A 20,427-nucleotide genomic window follows, 5' to 3' on the forward strand; every position below is an offset into this window, starting at 1 on the left:
ATAGCTGCTTCACGGTCGCCCATTTTGGTTGAGTACGTGGAGAGATAACACGTGTTTTGTGTGGGAGTGCTGAGATTTGTGAGTGATCAACATCCCCGGGTGATCAACATCCCGGTCAGCTAGCTTACGACAGAGAAGACGCTCAGTTAGTCTGCGACCCTAGACGACTGAACTGAAATGCTGACATGCGAATCTAGATACATGACAGCACCGCTGTACGGTGTAGCGCTAGTCGTGGCTGTAATTGCCTGCGTCATTGCCGACAAAGTTCCAAGATGGCGCGCTATATTCACCATGGCAGTCCTTCTGATCTTTGGTACCGTTTTCTGTGCACTCGCATCGGTCATTACAGCATCTATTCCTCGATACATCTTCCTCTGCTTTATAAACACTGCAATATGGTGCGGAAACCCACTAGCACTCTCATATACCAGCACAGTTCTGGGACTAGCTCAGCCAGAGGTGAGAGCTATTTCCCTAGCCAGTATTAACGGAGCCGCCAATCTTGCGCAGCTTTACGCTACAGAAATCATCACGGTGTCCAAACCACCTCTGGCTGTTATGGGATTCCAAGTATTCTCTGGACTCTTCGCAATTGGCGCTCTGATCTATCTCGCATGCTTCTTCATATACCAGAGATGGCCCTACAAATCCACACAGACTGCTTGAATGACTGGGAATGATTGCCCCCGAGGGACAATCATAGAGCACCTGGAATTTTACAAGGAGGGGTGATAAGATTTCAGATAGCTCTCGTAGCAATTGAGGCTTTTCTATTGACAATTCTTGAAAGTATTGCTCGCTTCAGTCATCATGGTATTTGTCCTTTCTCGTTTCGGACAATATTGCTCTGCTTTTTGTGATGCACCACTACCTCGTATACCGTTTCGGCTTCAGTAAAGATAGCGAAAAAACACATTCGTAGGTACTTTTCTCGACAATATCTGGATGAGAGACAAACGATACCCCAGCCATTTAGCTGACTGGCCGCCTCATGCTGCATTAGACCTGCCGTGCCCATACCACAACCTTGTCTGATATGACTACATATTCACATAGGAAAACAGATCAAAAGTGTCGAGCATAAAGATCGAATCCGCTGTACTCAGTGTCGAGGCGTTATCTCCCAAAACGCTCATAGGTGCCGGAAGCATTGAGACATCTTGATTGGGATCAGAAAGCACCTTCATGTATCCTTCCAAGCCATTAGCCAGATGATATACAAGGTGTTGACTGGAAGCTTTCTGTGCACGAAGTTCGCGTACACAATCGTTCACCTGTGACAGTACGGCTGGAGCATTCACCGCTGTAGAATCCGGGAAACCAATCTTAGCTGCCTTGATAAGAAACACGGCCGCGAAATTGATCATGGCATGGTAGTATATGGGCATACCGACAAGTGCTGATCGTAAATCGTCACGTTCAACGGCTAAGCTCAGCACAGCTGCGGCAGACGTGACTGCGGTTCTCCCAAATTCCTGCACCTCGACAGATGCGCTAGGCAGAAATCCTAGAGGCAAGCCTCGGAAGACGTAGGAGCAGAGGTGCAGCCGAGCGAAATGGTAATTCAAGATGGCACCATCTCTTGGGAACCACCCAACGTGGGCGTTTCGTGCTAACTAATTAGTGCATGCTCGATACTTTGAAAAGACGTTGCACATACGCATTCTGTTGCCCCAGATCATGTACCATCGATCTAATTCGGCGAAGTACCCACGAAGCTGGGGTAGACTGTGATTCGGTACACCCTGTGACGGGTCGCCTCCGAAGACATCTCTGACCTTCGACGTGATGTGATAGAGCGCAATCTGACTTGACATTCTCAAATCTACTTCTTGGTTCTCGTTGATTCGGACGAAGGCTTCCCATTGTTGATGGGGCTCTTCAGAAGCGGAGATCAAAGCAGGTCGACCGTTGAAGATGCTCGACTGATGGTCATGGATGTATAGGATATACCAAAGACGTGCTTTTATAATGTCTTCTTGCTCTGCGCCGCCCTTTATGACCGCGTAGTAGGCCAAGTGGTAATTGAGTCTCATGGCCAAGCGGATAGCATGCCCAGGCAACGTGTATGATATATCAGCTAACCAGTAAGCGCCAATTATAAGCGCTCTGATAGTGTCGGAAGATTGTGACACAACGAACATGCTCCCCATGACTAATCTTTGATACTCTGCATGACATGTCTTGAATACTGAAGAGCCATCGGGATCATGCAGTGCAGCTACTGCGCATAAGGCAGCGGTAAGCATCGGAGAGCTGGCTCGAAGGTCTCTGAGAGTGCTGTAGGGGCACATGAGACCGTAGCAGAAGTAATCGAGACGAATGAATGTGGTGAACAAACTCTCCGCTGCAGCTTCTGGAATTAGGCGTCGTGTTATGAAGTCGTGACTCTGATGGTTCCGCTGAGTAGACGGCAACACATTTCCGACACCGAGAGTGGGGAGTCTCGTTACCTCGTAAAGAGAATTGATGGGTAGACTGTATATGGAGTCATCGACAGGGGCGACAGGTGTCAAAATAGGCGCCGGAGGTAATGTGTCCTCCTCGTCTGATCCATGCCCGCCCTTCCAATGTTCCGGTCCAGGCTCCACGCCTGCCGGGGTTTGAGCGTATGAGTTCAGTGCTGGCAGATCAGACATGCGCAGTAAGACGTCCACGGCAGTCTGCAACTGCTGCACACGACCAGAAATATGATTACGCCATCTACTAATTTGTTGGTACGGGATTTGTAGACTCCAGGTGGGTGTACTTGCTTATCATGTTGCTCAAGCATAATTGCTTGCGGGTGTTTCTCTACGCGACATTCCAAACCGCGGTTGCGACACCGCCGACATGGACCTGCTGTATCTGGCATGACACATTTGATCTATTCCCAAATCTTAGTCTCATATACTGTAAGTGGATCATCTCATCAGCGCATCAGCAGAAGCTCACCTTGAGATGCCTGCACGTAATGCAAGCCTTAGTTTGTCGCCCTATCGCCGGTTTTGGTGCAGCTCCTCCAGGCTGCTCAGGGCTCTCCATTTGATTAGACATGAAATCGAAAATATCTCACCGAATATGTGTTGATGAACAAGCGCCGGCAACCCAGGTCTTTAGCCTAGAGCTTTCGGGCCCACGAGCACGCCAGAAGACGATGCTCGGTCAACTGGTGCTTGGCGCCTAGAGAAGCAGGACGTGGAGAACAAGTTCAGCTTGCATCTATGCGTTGAGAGGGTGCGCTACTGTCGTCGGGTAGAAGATGAGCCGACTCGCCCGTTAAGCGACCCCGCTATTTCATGCGCCTGTCTTCCCCGCAGTCGGAGTGGTTTACAAGACCATGAAACTGAACCATGAGGCAGAAGAACATCTTACTCGCAGCCATGTATAAAGCTAAATACAGCGACTACTAGCCCTGTCATGAGCCTGCGCATGGATAGTGATCTGGCTCCACGCTCAATGATGAATGACTAGTTCTACACTTGATTTGACTTAACGCCGCCTGGCTTCTCAATCTAATCAACATCTTGTATAAGCGATAATTCTGTGTCTCAATACCACATTACTGGTTACAGGCTCAGAAGCTTGCTGAATGATAAAAAGTATTATTATGACCGAGATCTTGCTGTTAGAGTGAGTTGCGGGGTCTTCAGGGATACTTGCTCCTGTGGTTTGGAGCTGGGACATGGCAGCTCACCCCGCTTCGAGGTTTCCACCATTCCATATACGACTGCCAGGCCATCAGACACGTAAAAAATATGCAGGAAGGGAGAGGTATGTCACAAAAGTATACGGTTAAGGCTGGAGCAATGGCAATTATATGACTGAGCATCACGTACAGTATCTATCATGGCTTTATGCAGGCCTGAGGCATCAACTTGTGGCCATTTATCTATTCCGAGGTTAAGATATTCTTGGTCTTGAAAACAACAGCTTCTTCCGGCAGGTGTGAGAGAAGTAAAGCAGTATCCCAGTACAACCAAACTTCCTTGAAATGCAGACCTTCAGGCGTGATTTCATCACCACTTGGACCAACGATAGCAATCATGACAACTGGGATGCTAACAGTCGGTGTCTCCGCATCGTTGCCCTTGACCCATAGGTTGCGGATATTCTGGGTGATGAATTGAGTAGTACCGTCATCACGCTGAATCTCCGTGAACTGGATCCAGTCATGGCTGATGCGGTCGAAGACGCCAAACAATTTCTTCATCCATGCCCACATCTCTTCCCCGCCATGATAAACGGCGTTGTTCTGATTGTGAAATGTAACATCTTTGGAATAGAACTTGAGGCCGGAGCCAACATTGTATCCTTTATTGTCGACGGCGTGGACGTAAGCCTTGAAGAACCTTTGTGTAGGCGTTGTTGGCTCCCAATATGGACCGGCTAACTGCGCGGTAAGGGTAGGCATTTTGTGTTCCCTGGATGGTTCGATAATGCGAACGGAGGCGAGTGTGATAGTGTGTGAAATTCGCTCAAGACTCGAACGTTCTGAGGTAACTAGTCGTAGTCGTAGATGCTGAAGTACGGATGAGGAAGGTACAGGCCGCAAACTTATATAGTTATAACATACGTCAAACCTCTCCGGGATACTAGGATCCGAAGTGTTGCGCCGGAATAGACCGGGCTGTTACACCTAGGTATGCTGACAAGTAATCACCATGTAGATACAATCACTACATATAATGGGCTCAAGGCTAATGATTCTTAACTCTAATCATAACTGATAGAGCCGAGGTGACTTGGAAAGACAAATAGGATACGAAGTGGAGCTTAAGGATATCATGTATGGAAGGGTTCAATCCTAGTGGACGATTACCAACAGTCGTACGAGGTGAGGAGACGGATGTCAATGCGAAAAGACACATCTGACAACAGAATCCGAGGATTGTCCGGCCAAATTCTGTTAGGGTCTGGGCTGGCACTTTCTAAACAATTCTTGAGTTATTGTCAGTGAATCGATACTCTTATACATTACCTTCGTGATAGGCGCCAGTATTTCTTCTAGCTCAGTATCTATAGCAGTTGGCACTGACACTAGGACATCTGTGGGCTGATTGAAGATGTTGCTGAATTATGGGTACTGATAAGAGATGACGACAAGCGTTATTCGGCTGCTCTCGTAGAGATGAAGGATTAGTATACACTAGTGATCGTTGCCTCGGTGGCCCTAGCATCAGAATCTTTTTCGAAGAAGCGCAATGTAGCACACTACTGCTAATATCGCCCAAGTATAGAAATGATCGGCCGCTTGCCGACCTTGGAGCGAGCGCTTGGTTTTGTAATCATACCGAGGTTTTGTGCAAGGTGGCGATTAAAGTTTGGCAACAACACTAAACATGATGAGTGTACTATGCTTCTAAGTACCCTACAGAAGAATGTGATCCCAATTAACGGAATAAATAAGTAGAGTAAGCTTGGATGTCTTTACGCAGCTATTTTTCTTGAAGAAACTGTTCTTATCCCGTTTGATACACCTAAACTCCGCTCGCACCTTACATAGTGTCAATCGATCATGTCTGCCTCTCGCCAGGATATCGAGTTCAAGGCCTGTGATGGCACTATCCTTCGCGGATGGTTGTATCCGAGGGAACAGGCATCGCCTTGTATCATCATGACCCATGGAGTACGTTTTCTCCGTCCTTTCACTCATCGCATTCTCCTCGTGTCAGTCGAGTAACTTACCTTACTCTCACAGCTTGGTGGCACTCGTCATTTCCTACTGCCCAATTTCGCTACTGCGTTCCATGAAGCCGGTTACGTCGTTTTGCTTTACGATAATCGTAACTGGGGCGACAGCGACGGCCTACCCAGGCAAGAGTCCAATCCTGCTTTGCAACAAGCAGATTATTACGACGCCTTCAACTATGCGACTACTCTGGATTGCGTAGATGACGCGAGGGTGGTGTACTGGGGAAGCAGCTTTTCAGGCGGTAACGTTATTCATGCAGCTGCTGTGGATAAACGCATCAAAGCAGTGATCATTCAATGCCCTGCTGTTTCTGGCGAGACTCGATCAATCGCATTTAAAGATCGCATTCCAGTAGTACTGGAAGATAGAAGACAGATTGTTAGCGGTTTGGGGGCACCCACTGTACCTCTTATCGCGGAAGATCGCGAATCTGCCCACCCGACCAAGACAACGGCGATGTTTCCTACTAAAGACGCCTACGACATTCTTAAAGAACAGAGGAACTGCGGAAGCCGTTGGGAGAATTTTGTCACAACTCAGACACAACTTCATATGCTCACATTCGAAGGACAAGCTATGATTCACAGAATATCTCCTACGCCACTCCTTTTTGTAGTCCCTGGTAACGATGTGCTTGTATCAACAGCTTCTCAAATGAGTGCTTTCGAAAAGGCTAGAGAGCCGAAGCAGTTGCATTATCTGGAAGGATGTGGTCACTTTGACTTATATTTGGGTGATCACTTTAAGCAGAACATCCAGGCTCAGATAGCTTTCTTGAATACTTATGTAAAATAACACAAGATCTACGATACACAACGGCATTTGATGAAGAAAAGAAAAAGTCTCTAATATATCCACGTATCAATACCCATTGGCTACCGTATCTGAATTGAACATAATATAAAGGGCGAGCCATTGCATTCACTATGTATGCTGTTTGATACTAACGATGACCACTCTGACTTCACATCCCTCTTCCCAACTTACACGGTTCTATTCCAGAACGGCAACTGATTAGTTCATCCGTCTCTTTATGTCGAAAGGAATCTTAGTTCTACTAATTATCTTCGTCCACTGACTTGCACCTCTACTCCCAGGTTCACTCGTCCTCTATAATCAAAGAAAGTCGTAGATACTTAGTCATCCTTCAACAAAAGGCATACGTTGGAGAGTTTGGGAGCATAAACGATATACTCTAGTATTGTGAACTAAGATAAGTATCCTCCGGTGATAATTTTACTGAGAATACCATGGCAAAGTGTAGTCTAGACTTACTAGGCGCTACTTAAAAGTTTTCTCCTAAGAGATCCCTACCTAGATAGCCTCTTCATCTTTGTGATCGCACGGATCTTATCGATGACAGCATCTTTAGTGGGTGGGAAGAGATCCTCTGCATGGACTCTGTTCTGCCTCGGAAATATGATTACTCATCTGCAATACAGCAAGACAATGCCTAGGTATCGAGGAGTTACAACCACCACTCGAATGACTGGTGTTTCAAACCGCGGCGAGTAACATGATTACGAATATATCTTGAATGTAGGCGTAAATAAATAGCTAGAACATTCTACGTATACATAGTCTCCAGAGAACATTCATACAATCTTGACCCAAAACGACACCAAAAATGGCAAGCATGAAAGCAGTCGGAGTGTCGACCTACGGGCCTGTCGATAATCTCCAGTCTCGTGACATTCCCAAGCCCGGAGGGCCAACTGGTAGAGACGTGCTTGTCAAGGAAGTCCTGGAACCTTAACCCTCTTACTTTTCTAACAATATCGATAGGGTCAAAGCTTGCTCTGTCAACCCGATAGACACAAAGATTCGAGGCGGTACTTATGATGACGCACCTGGTAAGAAACGACCGGCCTGATAACGACTGATGGCCAACAACTGCAATCAGATTATTACGAACACGCGCCCCAAGGCTTTCACGTTATTGGATACGATGGTGCCGGAACGATTCTAGAAGTGGGCCCCGACGTCACACGCTTCAAAGTCGGTGACGACATCTCATGGGTCGGAGCGACAACTCGTCAGGGTAGTTACGCAGAGTACCAGCTCGTTAGCGAGTTCCTCTGCTGCAAGAAACCGGAGAACCTCGATTTCGTCGAAGCAGCGAGCTATGGCTTGACATTTGGAACAGCCTACCAGTCTTTGAATCATCGTCTGGAGATTAAGCCTAATGAAGACGCCGGCATTCTGATCGTACGTCCTAATTGCCTTTTACAAAAGTACTCTTGACTACGTTTCCTAAGTCTGAGCTGACGTAATATGATGTAATATAGATTAATGGCGGAGGCGGAGTCGGTAGTGCTGCTATCCAATTGGCGCGCAATGTTCTACACTTACCAGTAGTTATTGCTACTGCATCTCGACCCGACACTGCAACGTCTTGCAAGCGAATGGGGGCTACCCATGTAGTAAATCATCGTGAAGATCTTGTTGAGGAGATCAAAGCCTTGAAACTAGACGTCCCGATTAAGTATGCTTATCCCTATATACCTATCCGCTCATAGCACACGTAGCTGATCGTTCTCCACAGATACGCGTACGTGTTGGCACCGACTGAACAATATGTCCACGCAATCGCAAAAATCTGCGCTCCCTTTTCCAAAGTATGCACTATTGTACAAGCGGACATTAGGCTTTATGGAACCGAATTCATGTCCAAGTCGATGACCTTCTCCTGGGATTGGTTAGGTACAGCAGCGTTCCACCACAGCAATGTCGAAAGCTATCACGAGATTTTCAAAACCCTTGGAAATCTGATGAGCGAGGGAAAGCTCTTTCCGACCCTTAATCAGCGGTACAAACTTACTCTTGAGAACTTGAAGCAGGCTCATCGGCAAATCGAGTCCAAGGCCACTATAGGCAAGATTGGTCTTGGTGTCGAAGAGCCGGGTGAGGGAACACCTTTTGCTTAATAAGAGAATGCTATGTCTTAAAACAAGGGCGTTTTGTAGATCACAAATCAATGATTACCGAGGGCTGATCACTAATGCTACCACTAGTGGTCTAGTGATGTCTGTGCGCAATCTTAGTACATATCCAGAGCGCAGTTCAACACAAGTAGGCATGTTTGATGCACGAAAACTCCACTTAAACTCAGCACTTCAGTCACCACCACCAAGTCTTCTCTACACTCCTGGAATCATGGGTCTCGACTTCAAGGTCTTCCATTCTACTCGTCCCAGCGCAACCAGGACTGGTCCGTCGGGACACGACGACTTGAAATGGGTACCTACAAGCTCAACCTTGATATTCGGCGACAAAGATGCCGTTCTTGTCGATGCTCAATTGACAGAGGAAGCTGCAAAGGAACTAGTGAGCTGGGTGGTGGACGCTGACAAGAACATCACACATATTTACGTCACCCATGCGCATGGCGATCACTTTTTCGGCTGCGGTCTGCTCCTCGAGACTTTTCCAAACGCAAAAGTGGTCGCGACAAGCGAGGTAGTGGCCGGCATGGATAACGAGTTGACCTCGAAGAGACAGGAATTCTGGAACAAACTTTTCCCAGGCAAGATTCCGAAGAACCTTGTTTCGGGTAGCCCTCTACACGCAGATCAGCTGGAGCTTGAGGGCGAAAGTCTACATGCCCTCAGAGTAGGCCACACAGATACGGACGACACTACCATTCTCTGGGTTCCTTCCATTGGCCTCGCTGTGGTTGGTGACGCCGTCTACGCGAACACCCACCCCTACCTAGGGGAGGCGAAATCTGAATCATCACGACTGGAGTGGATTGCAGCACTGGACAAGATCGCTGCTCTCTGCCCTAAAGCTGTCGTGGGGGGACACAGTGATCCCAGCAAAGGTCATGATCCGCAGGCGATTGAAGAAACAAAAGTCTACTTGCAAAACTTTAACCGGCTTTGCGAAGAGACAGAAACAGCTGAAGAACTTTACCATCGCTTACTCGATTTGTATCCTAAACGCATTAATCCCGGATCGGCATGGGCTGGTGCTAGTCTTGTAAAGAAACTATCCTAATCTACAGTAATAGAGAGCTTTGGAAGTAGAATAGTTCTTACAGATTCTGTAGTTCTTCAACAACAACGTTTACAGTACTGCATAAAATCATAGTAATTTTCTGCAGTTATTAGAACCTTTACTGCTCGCGTAGCGACCCGGCTCGGGTAGCGCGCCTAGACTGTAGGACTAATACAGGCCACAAGAACATGTTGCTCACAGCCATGCACAAAACTACATACAGCAACTATTACACCCAAGAACCATGGTTCGCAACGCCCAGTCGTGCCAGCCTAGCTCCAAACCCCCCAAACCACATACACGCACAGATTGTGCCAGACTATTGGCTCTTACTAGAAGCCAAAGGCATCCAACAAACTGTTCGCATCAGGCTCGTGGAACTGGGTCGGCGGCGGTTTCTTCTTCTCCTTGTCCTTATCCTTTCCTTTCTCACCACCGTCCGTCTCATTATTCCGATTCCCCTCCCCGTTGTCTTCATCGTCATCTCCGCTTTCCCTGCCCTCTTCCAACGTCCCCTTACTCTCCGCAAGCTCATTGTGCGCATGCTCGCGCACCGGGAGGTCAGCAACGACAAGCGAGCTCCTCCTGCGCAGCAACTTCCTAGGATCAAAGTCGAAGTCCGTCGTCGCATCCCTCCCTCCTGTTCCTCCCCCTTGCGCCGATGAGTAGCTCTGTCTTGGCATCTCGGGACTAAGCGGCGGACGTCCAGGTCCTACATTTGTCTGTGGCGGCGGCAACAAGAATTCCCACCCTCTGACTAGATCGAGCGCCAGGACGTCGCAACCCATACGATCGTACAGCCCAGCCGTATGCAGCACGAAATCCCATTCCTCGCGCATACCAATCATGGTGGCGCCGCGGAGTGTCTGCAGCGACTTTTCGCGCAACTGCTTGTACAAGACCACCAACGCCGGGTCGTCTGTGAGATAAGACTTCGCCGCCGAACTGGGTGGCTCCGAGGTTTCGAGGAGAGTAGACAAGGGTGTGACGAGGGAGCGAACTGCCATGTCTTTCTTGTTCAACAGCCAGTACGCCCATGTTGCTAGCCATCTGTTTCCTTGCCTAGCAGCTTGTGGTAGAATCTTGTCTCTCAGAAACGTTAGCAGGACGGGTGAGTCGTCGCCTCCGTAGACGCGGGCAACGGCTATGGCGAGTTGTGTGTCGCCAAGCTGATTATGCAGGACACTGACGGCGTCTTGGAGATGGTCAGCGAGGAGAAAGAAGGACGCTGCATATTCGAATCTTCTTCTGCCCATAAGTGCGTACGCGTTCTTCAGCGCAGCAGTTTTCCATCTCTCTTCGGAGAAGTTGTTGGAAAGGAGGCGGTGGGTTGCGCCTTGTTCACGCGACCAAGTAGCCATGCGCCAAAGACCGACGAGGACTGTCTTTTTCCGGAGAGCCATGTAGTAAAGCGCGCAGTCGACAGGGTTCTTCTCTTCAGTTTTGGTATATTCGTTTCGAGCGATGACTTCGAATTGAGCGCGCTGGGGACGTGGTTAGTGAGTATATCAGGATATAGTATCATGTTACTGTACCAATGCGTTGATGTCGGACATCCACATAAATACTCCGCATTCCTTTGCGTGCTGCCACATCATCTTGCCGCTGAAGTGTCTGCTAACAAGGTCAACGAGGATATCCTGGCTTCCTGAGTGGAACGCCCATATAATCTCGCGCCACGATATAGGGCCTTTGTGCATTTCGCTCAGCACATGTTGACGAAAGAACAATAAAAAGCGTCCAGCATTATCGTCGATCGATCGGCGATGCTTCTCAACCATACCAATACACTCAATAACATCGGCCAGTCGAAACTGTTCGCGACTGGACAAAAGCGGTATCCGCTTGGTAGTCAAGAGTTCCTTGAGATTGGACGCGACTTCTTCGGTGACAGCTTCGGGTTCGCTATCATCTGAGAAGTCGGCGTACGACGCGTGTATCTCTTTCCGCGATGCAGTCATTTGAGTCTATTGGGGTTAGTCGCATCCTGCCAGAGTCATCCATGTACGTACCTCAGCTTCTGAAAAGTCTTCAGGTGAGAATCCCAACGAGCTATCCAGCTCCTCACCTTCGATCCAGAACTTGAGTGTAGCATAGAGGCGGATCAGGATGCGCTGGACTAATAGCAGCTTGCCAGCCAATACGCATTGTGAGAGCAACTGGGGATGGTAGGCGGGAAGGGGACCGTTGAGTCGACTAACGGCATTGAAAATGTCAATAGATGCAGTCTTGCGAGAGATGGTACGCAAGCTTGGGAACAGCCCTTCCGACACCTGGACATGCTCGTCCTGGATGAAGAGCTGGTTGCCTGCACCAATGACGAGATTGCCACTGCTTAGCCATACTGAATCGCCAATCGGATGAGGCGTGATATCGCGGATGCGCACATCGCGGATCTGCACCCAAGATGGGCCGGCGTTGAGGTAGTCGTATCGAAGCTGAGCGTAGATGACGACTCGGTGGGGGAAACCAACAGCAAGGATGGACTGATTGTCCGGGGTAGATGACCAGTCGAGATCCTGGATGATGCCGTTGCCTTCAAATCTCTCTTCGTACTCCAACTGGGCACTTCGCGTGTTCCATATGGTAAGCGTCGTTCGATCAGCATCGACCAGTGCAGCTTTACGTATGGACGTGCCACTGGCAAGTGATGGGCTTTGCACACCAGTCTCGACCTCGGAGGTCATCAGCCAGTCCAACTTCTGTTCGTCGACGTTGACGCGTGCAGTCCACGACTTGATGATCCCGGATGTTGTGTATGATATGGCTACATCTCGCGCAAATGTGTCGAGGAACCCTGAGATAACGGGGGCCGTACCCGCAGGATCTACAGGTAGTACAAAGGCAAGATCGTCACCTGATCCTAGGTCGAAGGTAGAGAAATGCCTGAGTGCGATGTCTGAATGATCGTTCGTATAGCCATTGGTATGCGCGACGGCAGAGAGTTTGCGACCTGTGATTGGATCGCGCTCTGGTGTTGGCAGTGTAACCTCCCAGCATATGCCCTTTATTTCGGCACTAATGGTGGCGATGTGCACGCGGTTCCCGCCAGCTTCGACCTCAGGTATGACTAATAAGCACAAAGGCTTGCCCTGTAATCTATACGCAGAACGTGTCACCTCAACGGCTTCATGACCGCGGGTATCCCAAAGCGAGATTGCGTCATGGTGTAAGAAAACAACGTAATTGCCCTCTTGTAAGAGGGCGGTGCGATGGATATGCTCCGTCACTTTGACACTGCTATGTCGATGCAGTGTCATGCCTTGATCGCTCTGTCGCTGTAACCACACGATGATTTCATCAGTGGTGGTGCGTGATACCAAAGCCCTTCCACTAGCCGTACGATTGACCTTCTTGATGGCATGTGAATGCCCTGTCCACATGGCTTTCCGCTGGATGCGTTGAGGTTGCGATGAGGGGTCGAACAAGTAGTCGATGCGCGACTCTAGCCATTCGATCCGCCCGTCAAAGTGATGCGACAGCAGTGTCAGCTCGGAGTCTGGCTGATCGCCGATGAAAGCGTAGAACTGTACATTGTCCTCGATGGTCTTAGGTTCCTTGGCAAAGTGCAGATGCAGTCCGTCTACATGGGCAATGTTGAAAACATCGGTGACCTTCTTCTGCTTAGCCCCCACGTTCTCGAACCCCCACGCGGACATGTTGCCTCTATCATCCAGCACGACGCATATCTCAGGGTTGCGATTCGCGACTTCGATCAGGTGATGCAGGGCGATGCCGTGGTCCTTTTCTTCTGCTGACGCCTGCTGCATGGCTCTTTCCGTCGCGTGAGTGAAGTGTTTTCCGTCGATAAAGAAGGCATATCTCTTGGTGGACTGCTGCTCCAGCGGCACATGTCGTGTCATTATCGACTCGACAAGGTCCACGTCTGCCCACATGTGCATTCCATCCACCCCGTGGTGCTCACCTGGAACCCAGACTCGCACTCTCTGGTCTGCGCATATTGTATATAGTACATTGTCTGTGGACTGGTCCTTGTGGTGCGGGTGTCGCCAATGCAAGCCGGTAATGGCTTTGGGGTGTGCGAGGTAGAAGTAATCGAAGCTCTGGTCGGCGGAACCAAACGAGGTGCGCCGCCATATCTTCAGCAGCCGGTCGTACCTGCCTGTTGAAGCTATCAACTCAGCATCGGGCGAGAAATGGGCAAACTTGACGGGGTTTGCCAGCTGCTTGGTCCATATGCGTTCTATGTTGTCGCTGTGCGTGTTGAAGAGGGTGAGGGAGGCGCTGCCAACGAGCAATTCGTCGGGCATACCCCACGAGAGCGTCGTGATTGGGTCGTCGACATCGGAAAGGGACATGCTGCCCTGTTGCGACCACTGCGCACATCAGCAGTCATTCCCAGCGTCCCCTCGGCATGTGGCCCACCTTGACGGCCCCCTCATCTTGCCCGTATGGCCGGTATATGTAGATGCGTCGCGTCGAACATGCCGCGAGTTTGCCGGTGCCTTGGTCAATGGCGACTGCTTCGAGCTCGAATTCCTCGTCGATGTAGATGGTTTGCAGGACGTGGTTTGGTCGGTCGAGGACGATGAGCGCATTACCGGAGATGTAGACCTATACGAGAAGCGCGTCAGCCTCCATAAGCGCCATGTGGTGTCTGGTCATACGATTATCTGGAGGCCGTCCCACAGGCCATGAGCGACAGCCTGGAGCTTAGCCTGGGGTCGCCCAGGGAGAATACCGCGCATAGAAGTTATCGAGCCCTGCTACCGTCGACTGGACATTCTCAGGCTGTTCGTCTAGATCGAGTAGCTTCTGGTTGGGGATAGCACTCGTAAGGTTCTATTAAGCTTTCGGTGTCTCGCGGTACAACGTGCGGCACCTAGGGTTCCTGGAATGAAGCTCACGCGCACGATCCACGTGCTATGTCGTCACCTCACACATCGACAATTTTGAACAACAGGTGGAACATGTTCGTCGCCTCGTAGCGAGTTCAAGATGTTTTCAGTCAGATTCTAGAGCGCGTAGTCGAATCGCAAGCGCCGTTGTTTGGAAATAAACTACATTGTTGACGCTGGAGGGTTGCGCGAGCCTTCCGCAGCGCCGTCTCGGAATCGGAAGCTAGCGTGATAAATCTCGGCCCGGCATCAAGTGGTTGGAGCATGGCTTCGAAGCTGCAAGAACGTGTCTCTGTGGTATCTATCTACATCCATATTTTTTTTGTGTAATCGCAAATACCTTCAGGCCATCCTCATCCAATCTTCCCCTTCAACATGGCCCTTACGCCATCGTCCTCTGCACCCTTCCTTCAACATCCCCCTGCTCTCCCTGCCCCTTCCACTCCACCGTCACCGTGATACCCCGATCATCACCTTTCTCCTTCGCATACGTCAAGCTTCCCTCCAACACTGTACCCTTCTTGTACACCTGCTTCTCCGCAATCTCTTCATCCAGCAGCAGGACCGCCTGATGCCAATGTGTTGGTGTATTGTTCGGTCCCGTCGAAAAGCCCAGACCGGGAATACCATTCTTGCCCCAGTCGACACTATCCAGCGTCTTGACATCCTGGGAGCTGCCAGGGTGAATGAAGATGGTGTCAAACCATATCGCTATGGCTTCGAGTGATGCAACGTCGCGGTCGAGCGTCATGCGAAGGGGTACCTTGAAGCTAAGATCTTGCACGGACACGGTCTTCATCTCGAGTAGATGGCTTGTCGCGCTGCCGCAGAGGGCCTTCTCGGGGACGTCAAAGACACCGATCTCATGTGTGTTGAGTAGGCCGCCTGGGACCATAGGCGAGAAGTCGAAGCCGTAGATGTCTTTCCAGAACTTTTCGCTCGTGCTGTCGGCTATCCAATCGGCGTCTGAGATTGGGGCAAGGCGGATGTTGCAGTGCGAAGGTACCATGATGCCATCTGGCTTGAGGTACATGTCTCGTGCGCGCAGAACAGAGTCTAGCATGCCCTCGAAAAGGAGGCCGTAGCCCATCCATTCCGAGATGATGATGTCGACTTTCTCCTTGCCGATCAGGCGCTGCGTATTAAAGTCTTCCGCACGGCCCTGGATGAGTTCGATACGGTCTTGGTATCCGTTCTTTGCGATGATTTCTTTGGCACGGACTGCGATGCCGGAGTTGTCGACTGCGAAGACTTTCTTGGCACCTGCTCGTGCGCAGAAGAGGGAGAGGATGCCAGTACCACATCCCACATCTAGTACAGTCTTTCCAGCGAACACCTCTGCGTTCTTTTCGATAAAGTCACGGTACCCCTCCGTTCGTACCCGGTCCTCGATCATCTCACGGTGAATGCTGTTGCCTTTGTACGATTCGAAGTAGTCTTGATCCCGGTCGTTGGTCAACTTGATCTTGGAGAAGTCTTCTTGCATGTCTTTGTGCATCTTCGCCTCGTATTCATCGTAGTCGATGGCCTTGCTGTCATCATCCGGCATGAGATCCCCAAGTTCAAATAGTAAGGCATCATCCTCTAATACTGGCTGTAGGTATTTGTCGCTCGCAAGCTCCTGTAAGGTTACTTTGATAGCTTTGGGCTCCGTGCCTTTTTGAGCTTCCGCTCGGAGGTAGTTGATCAACTTGATGACGGTGAGTTCGTCAGCGTCTGGCACAGTCAATCAGTAGTCATCCCAAAGAGGTAAAGTGCGCAGGGCACATGGACGCATTGTAAACCATACCTGGTCCAAGCCCTTTGATCGTGGCAATGAGATCAAACCCGTTCTCAGCCTTGTTGTGCTCTACCATGTCCGACACACGAGTCCATTGTCGATCCGAGAATAGATCTTTGAAGCTAGTCGTATCCGGCTCGCTTGCGTCTTCGACAATGCTGCCGACTGAGCTCGCGTCGTCGTCTGAAATGTCCGACATGTCGTGAAGTGCAATCACTGTACTTTGTGCGAATGCAAGCTTTTTGAAGTCTGCCAAAACTGCAGAGAGTTGTGATGTCGCGTCAAGTTGCCTTTGGTGGGGGAAGGCTCTGCGGTTAGTGTGTGCGAATGTGGGCGAGCCTGCGGGGTAGGTTTGTCGGGCCTACCGTACCTTCTCTGCCCCTCCCAATTCGTGTTTTGCCAACACTCATCAATCTCATCAATCTCATCAATCTCATCAAATGTTTAGGCGTTGCCTGACACAGAACACCATAGCGTACTACTCAATACAGTGAAGTCTCTCTCTCGGCGCTGACCCTGATGTCTTGACAGCGTAGCCCACACGTTGCGCTCGTCGGCAGCTCCATCCAAGGTTGAACGTCTTTTTCCCGGCGATGGTACGATCAGTTTTGCACTTTGTCGTAACCTGTGCCAAACTCAGTCACTTGCATCTTTGTTTGTCGCTTACATGTATGCTAGTACCAGCCATCACTATCACTAGCACAAGATATAATTGAGGTGACAGTCTAGCAGCCTGACACTCGACTTTGGATCAACCATGGAAGGTAATGAGCAAACCTCATCATGGCATCTGAAGAGACAGCGTCCTACTATGCTCGAGTCACTGTGAGTGGACGTATGATAATCGTCAAACACTACAGTAACCACAAATCAGGTCGATCGTGCGTTCAAGAATTCGGGACCAAAGTTTCAAGAATACTATTCAGACCTGTTTGAATCTACGGCAGCAAAACTCTCGTACTATCTTGCTATACGAGCTGGGTTGTAGAACTTGCTCATTCAACCTGAAGCCTCGAAAACTAGATCAACCACACTCACTCTTGCGGAACTTTGCAAAACTGTCCGATCTAACGCCCGACTGTTCTTTCTGTAACCTCATTAAAGAGTCATTTGAACAGCTTACAGACAAGAAGGATGAAACTACAGTGTGTGTTGTCAACTGTGGGAAGAAAGGTCTTGACATACAATTGTGCTTTCGAATCCAGGACCCATACTGTGAGGGCCAACATGTGCAAATATTTTCTCCTGGCAAGTACTTTCCAACCAGAGATTGAAACCCTCCTAATTTGAAGGTAGAAATAAAGCAGACGCGGTGTCCTTTCGAAACACGTAACATCTGCTCAGATCCAAGGTCAAATGACCAGTTCAAGAAGATTACTACATGGATTAGTGATTGTGTTCAAAGCCACGGGCAGTGCACAGCTCCGAACAAGGCGTTTGCGCCGACCCGCCTAATCAAGGTTGGTAAGGAAAGCATTCAGGATACTCATCTTGTATCCTCGACCGGTCCGGTGCGCTACGCTGTATTGACATATTGTATGGACGTCCTCCATCGCTGTAGTGCTCCACGTGCTGACTTTGATGATTGAATACCAGGCTGGGGTCTATATCCCCAGTCTATGACATTAAAGGCCAACGTTGCAGAAAGGCATAGGTGCCTAGACGTATCTCTGCTTCCTCAAACCCTGCAAGATGCATTATTCGCCACTCAAAAGCTAGGGCTGGAGTACATATGGATCGACTCGATCTGTATATTGCAGGACGACCGCGATGACTGGGCAAAGGAAGCTGCTACCATGGCGGACGTATACTCGAATGGCTACGTGGTCATTTCAGCAACGGCTGCAAAAGCATCAACCCAAGGATTTCTATGGCCAAGAAAATCACCACTCAATATCTCATGCACGTCTCCATCTGGTTCACAATTCGATGTGCAAGCCCTTCGAAACGACACACATTGGTGCAACTTGAATAGACATAACAACGAGTACCCGTTATTCTCCCGAGCGTGGTGCATGCAAGAACGACACCTAGCAAGGAGGATCGTCCACTTTCTTCCCGGCGAAGTGCGCTTCGAATGCCGCACCCACGACACCTGTGAATGTGATGCAGTACCATGGCCACACCCCGAGCCCACTTCAGGCGATGACTACTACCGAGCCCTGCGTGCAGCATGCGAGTCCGGCAGTATTGGCAATGCAGAGTTCGCTGGGCTATGGAACAATCTCATCAAGGAATACACCGAGATGGGCATAACGCACAGAAGTGACTTACTTCCTGCACTCGGCGGCATTGCGAGAAGCCTATCTCCCATCGCGCCAGGAACTTACCTTGCAGGACTTTGGGAGAAAGGCCTCGCGTTGCAACTCACATGGTACTGCGACGACTTCGACATGGACACCACGCCTATACGGATGGAGAGTTTGCGCCAACCAACATGGTCGTGGATATCGTCCCCCGCGCAGGTTTGGCCGGAGAATCTTTACAACTCTCCCAAGGAGAACCTACAGTCATTGACGTCTTTGGTAACTTCGAATGTGGAACCGCTGCGAAACGATCCTTATGGTGAGATCAGGAGTGTATCGATCGACCTCAAAGGCCCTGTAGCTTCTGGACCCGACGTTATGACGTTGTTCGAAAAGGTGGCGGCAGAAAGAGAACTATTCCTGACCTTCAATATTGATGCCAAGAATAATTCCAGGGCCGCGAGGATGCGGCCAGAGACGTGGGAGCAATTACATGCAATCACGGATTGGCGATATGTCGTATGTCTTGCGTTGTATACGTATGAGACTCGATACCGAGGTCATAACATTGGTCTGATGGATGGTCTACTGCTTCGGCGTTTGCGCAGGGACTCAACGTATGTGAGAATTGGCACCGTGACGTGGATGCCGTGGGAGTTGTTTGACAGATTCGCCGCAGATGCTGTAGTCACTGTAGTCTAGTCGCGGATGTCACGTCGCTATGTATGCTCGCGAGAGACTTTAAGGTGCGTCCCTGGGCGGAGAGGCACACTATGTCCCGAGGCAGATTGGTGATGTGGAGCTTCGTCGCCTCTATTGCGAAGAGTTTTAGAATTGACATTTACATACTGTCCTAATTAATTAATTCTCCTTCAGATTAAAAGGCTCCGATGAGGATCTCTGAAGTGCTGGTCGTGCTGTCGATCATTTCATTTGAACGTCACTTGAACGTAGTAGTGAGGTCGCTAAAAGCTCCAAAGAGTGGGGAAGGGAAACTCTACAGCGAGACCTAACCTGGCCAGACCTGTCAGGTAAGCTTGGTCCACACTAGCGCTCTTACTAGGTACTGATGATTTCATGTAACAAACCAAACACTATTGCTTCTTTGCATTGGCTTTGAGATAGATGTGACGCATGTTAACAGTTCTCTTAGAGCGTCTTACGCGGCGTGCAGAGAACTGTGCTCGGTGTTCTTTCATGTGTTGACTAAAAGATGCTTCCTACGCGCCTTGTCACGTGATTACCTCACGGGTACAATAGGCCCCTTCCTTGGTAGATAGCACCTCAGCTTTTACAACAACAATTCCATACCCCATATATCTCGCACGCCTAGCAATGCTTGCTTAAGGCCTAAGCGATGCTGTTCAGGCCCTGGTCCGGTGTTACCTTCCTGATGTTGGTGAGCACCCACATTAAGCGTCTTAGTTACCTGCTCGCGCCCTCTAGCTGAAGCTGCCTGCAGTGCGTTGCCGTACTCTCCACCCTGCGCATTGACCTCGGCGCCCGCGTCGAGCAGTGACCGAAGCATTCTAGATGCACCTTGAGACTTGTGTTGTAAAACGGAGTGCTGTTACACTCAGCTGAGGCTGAGTGTATGACAAATGTTACGCTTTACCGCATATAATACATAGTCTAGACCTATGCTAGTTACTTAGCGCTAAACATTTTTACGGCTGCATTTGAGGGTAACGGCGCATCCGCTAAGCACTGTTTTGGCCGCATTGCTTTTGATTTTCAGCTGTATTCACGACGGCCTAGAACGGTCCGATCCATATAAGGCTGCTATTCCCAACTATATAGTAGGCAACCCCGCCTCAGCTACCATAATGCGACATCTTCAACATCATGGCATACGAAAAAAAAGAC

General features: G+C 49.7%; 9 protein-coding genes across 9 annotated transcripts; 5 read left to right on the forward strand and 4 right to left on the reverse strand.

Annotated features, from left to right (window-relative positions):
* Positions 1–294: 294 nt before the first annotated feature.
* AA0111_g10380 (hypothetical protein) lies at positions 295–669 on the forward strand (the record flags this gene model as incomplete). Its single annotated transcript, XM_028644123.1, has 1 exon — positions 295–669. The coding sequence occupies one exon, from the start codon at positions 295–297 to the stop codon at positions 667–669; it is 375 nt and encodes a 124-aa protein (XP_028502002.1).
* Positions 670–1,043: 374 nt separating this feature from the next.
* AA0111_g10381 (hypothetical protein) lies at positions 1,044–2,642 on the reverse strand (the record flags this gene model as incomplete). Its single annotated transcript, XM_028644124.1, has 2 exons — positions 1,044–1,615; positions 1,664–2,642. The coding sequence occupies 2 exons, from the start codon at positions 2,640–2,642 to the stop codon at positions 1,044–1,046; spliced, it is 1,551 nt and encodes a 516-aa protein (XP_028501994.1).
* Positions 2,643–3,874: 1,232 nt separating this feature from the next.
* Positions 3,875–4,396, reverse strand: AA0111_g10382 (hypothetical protein; the record flags this gene model as incomplete). Its single annotated transcript, XM_028644125.1, has 1 exon — positions 3,875–4,396. One exon carries the CDS (start codon positions 4,394–4,396, stop codon positions 3,875–3,877), a length of 522 nt encoding a protein of 173 aa, XP_028501996.1.
* Positions 4,397–5,500: 1,104 nt separating this feature from the next.
* Positions 5,501–6,472, forward strand: AA0111_g10383 (hypothetical protein; the record flags this gene model as incomplete). The annotated part of the gene is made up of 2 exons (XM_028644126.1): positions 5,501–5,611; positions 5,684–6,472. The coding sequence occupies 2 exons, from the start codon at positions 5,501–5,503 to the stop codon at positions 6,470–6,472; spliced, it is 900 nt and encodes a 299-aa protein (XP_028501995.1).
* An 841-nt stretch (positions 6,473–7,313) lies between these two features.
* AA0111_g10384 (hypothetical protein) lies at positions 7,314–8,604 on the forward strand (the record flags this gene model as incomplete). The annotated part of the gene is made up of 4 exons (XM_028644127.1): positions 7,314–7,395; positions 7,581–7,885; positions 7,966–8,162; positions 8,223–8,604. The coding sequence occupies 4 exons, from the start codon at positions 7,314–7,316 to the stop codon at positions 8,602–8,604; spliced, it is 966 nt and encodes a 321-aa protein (XP_028501997.1).
* Positions 8,605–8,833: 229 nt separating this feature from the next.
* On the forward strand, positions 8,834–9,676 carry AA0111_g10385 (hypothetical protein; the record flags this gene model as incomplete). Its single annotated transcript, XM_028644128.1, has 1 exon — positions 8,834–9,676. The coding sequence occupies one exon, from the start codon at positions 8,834–8,836 to the stop codon at positions 9,674–9,676; it is 843 nt and encodes a 280-aa protein (XP_028501952.1).
* A 332-nt stretch (positions 9,677–10,008) lies between these two features.
* AA0111_g10386 (Regulator of V-ATPase in vacuolar membrane protein 1) lies at positions 10,009–14,385 on the reverse strand (the record flags this gene model as incomplete). The annotated part of the gene is made up of 5 exons (XM_028644129.1): positions 10,009–11,160; positions 11,212–11,643; positions 11,689–14,013; positions 14,063–14,251; positions 14,305–14,385. 5 exons carry the CDS (start codon positions 14,383–14,385, stop codon positions 10,009–10,011), a joined length of 4,179 nt encoding a protein of 1,392 aa, XP_028501953.1.
* Positions 14,386–14,917: 532 nt separating this feature from the next.
* Positions 14,918–16,514, reverse strand: AA0111_g10387 (hypothetical protein; the record flags this gene model as incomplete). The annotated part of the gene is made up of 2 exons (XM_028644130.1): positions 14,918–16,251; positions 16,325–16,514. The coding sequence occupies 2 exons, from the start codon at positions 16,512–16,514 to the stop codon at positions 14,918–14,920; spliced, it is 1,524 nt and encodes a 507-aa protein (XP_028501998.1).
* A 1,597-nt stretch (positions 16,515–18,111) lies between these two features.
* AA0111_g10388 (hypothetical protein) lies at positions 18,112–19,263 on the forward strand (the record flags this gene model as incomplete). Its single annotated transcript, XM_028644131.1, has 1 exon — positions 18,112–19,263. The coding sequence occupies one exon, from the start codon at positions 18,112–18,114 to the stop codon at positions 19,261–19,263; it is 1,152 nt and encodes a 383-aa protein (XP_028502000.1).
* Positions 19,264–20,427: the final 1,164 nt, after the last annotated feature.

The sequence above is a fragment of the Alternaria arborescens genome (genome assembly GCF_004154835.1).
Source record: "Alternaria arborescens strain FERA 675 chromosome Unknown contig_35, whole genome shotgun sequence".
NCBI lineage: Eukaryota > Fungi > Ascomycota > Dothideomycetes > Pleosporales > Pleosporaceae > Alternaria > Alternaria arborescens.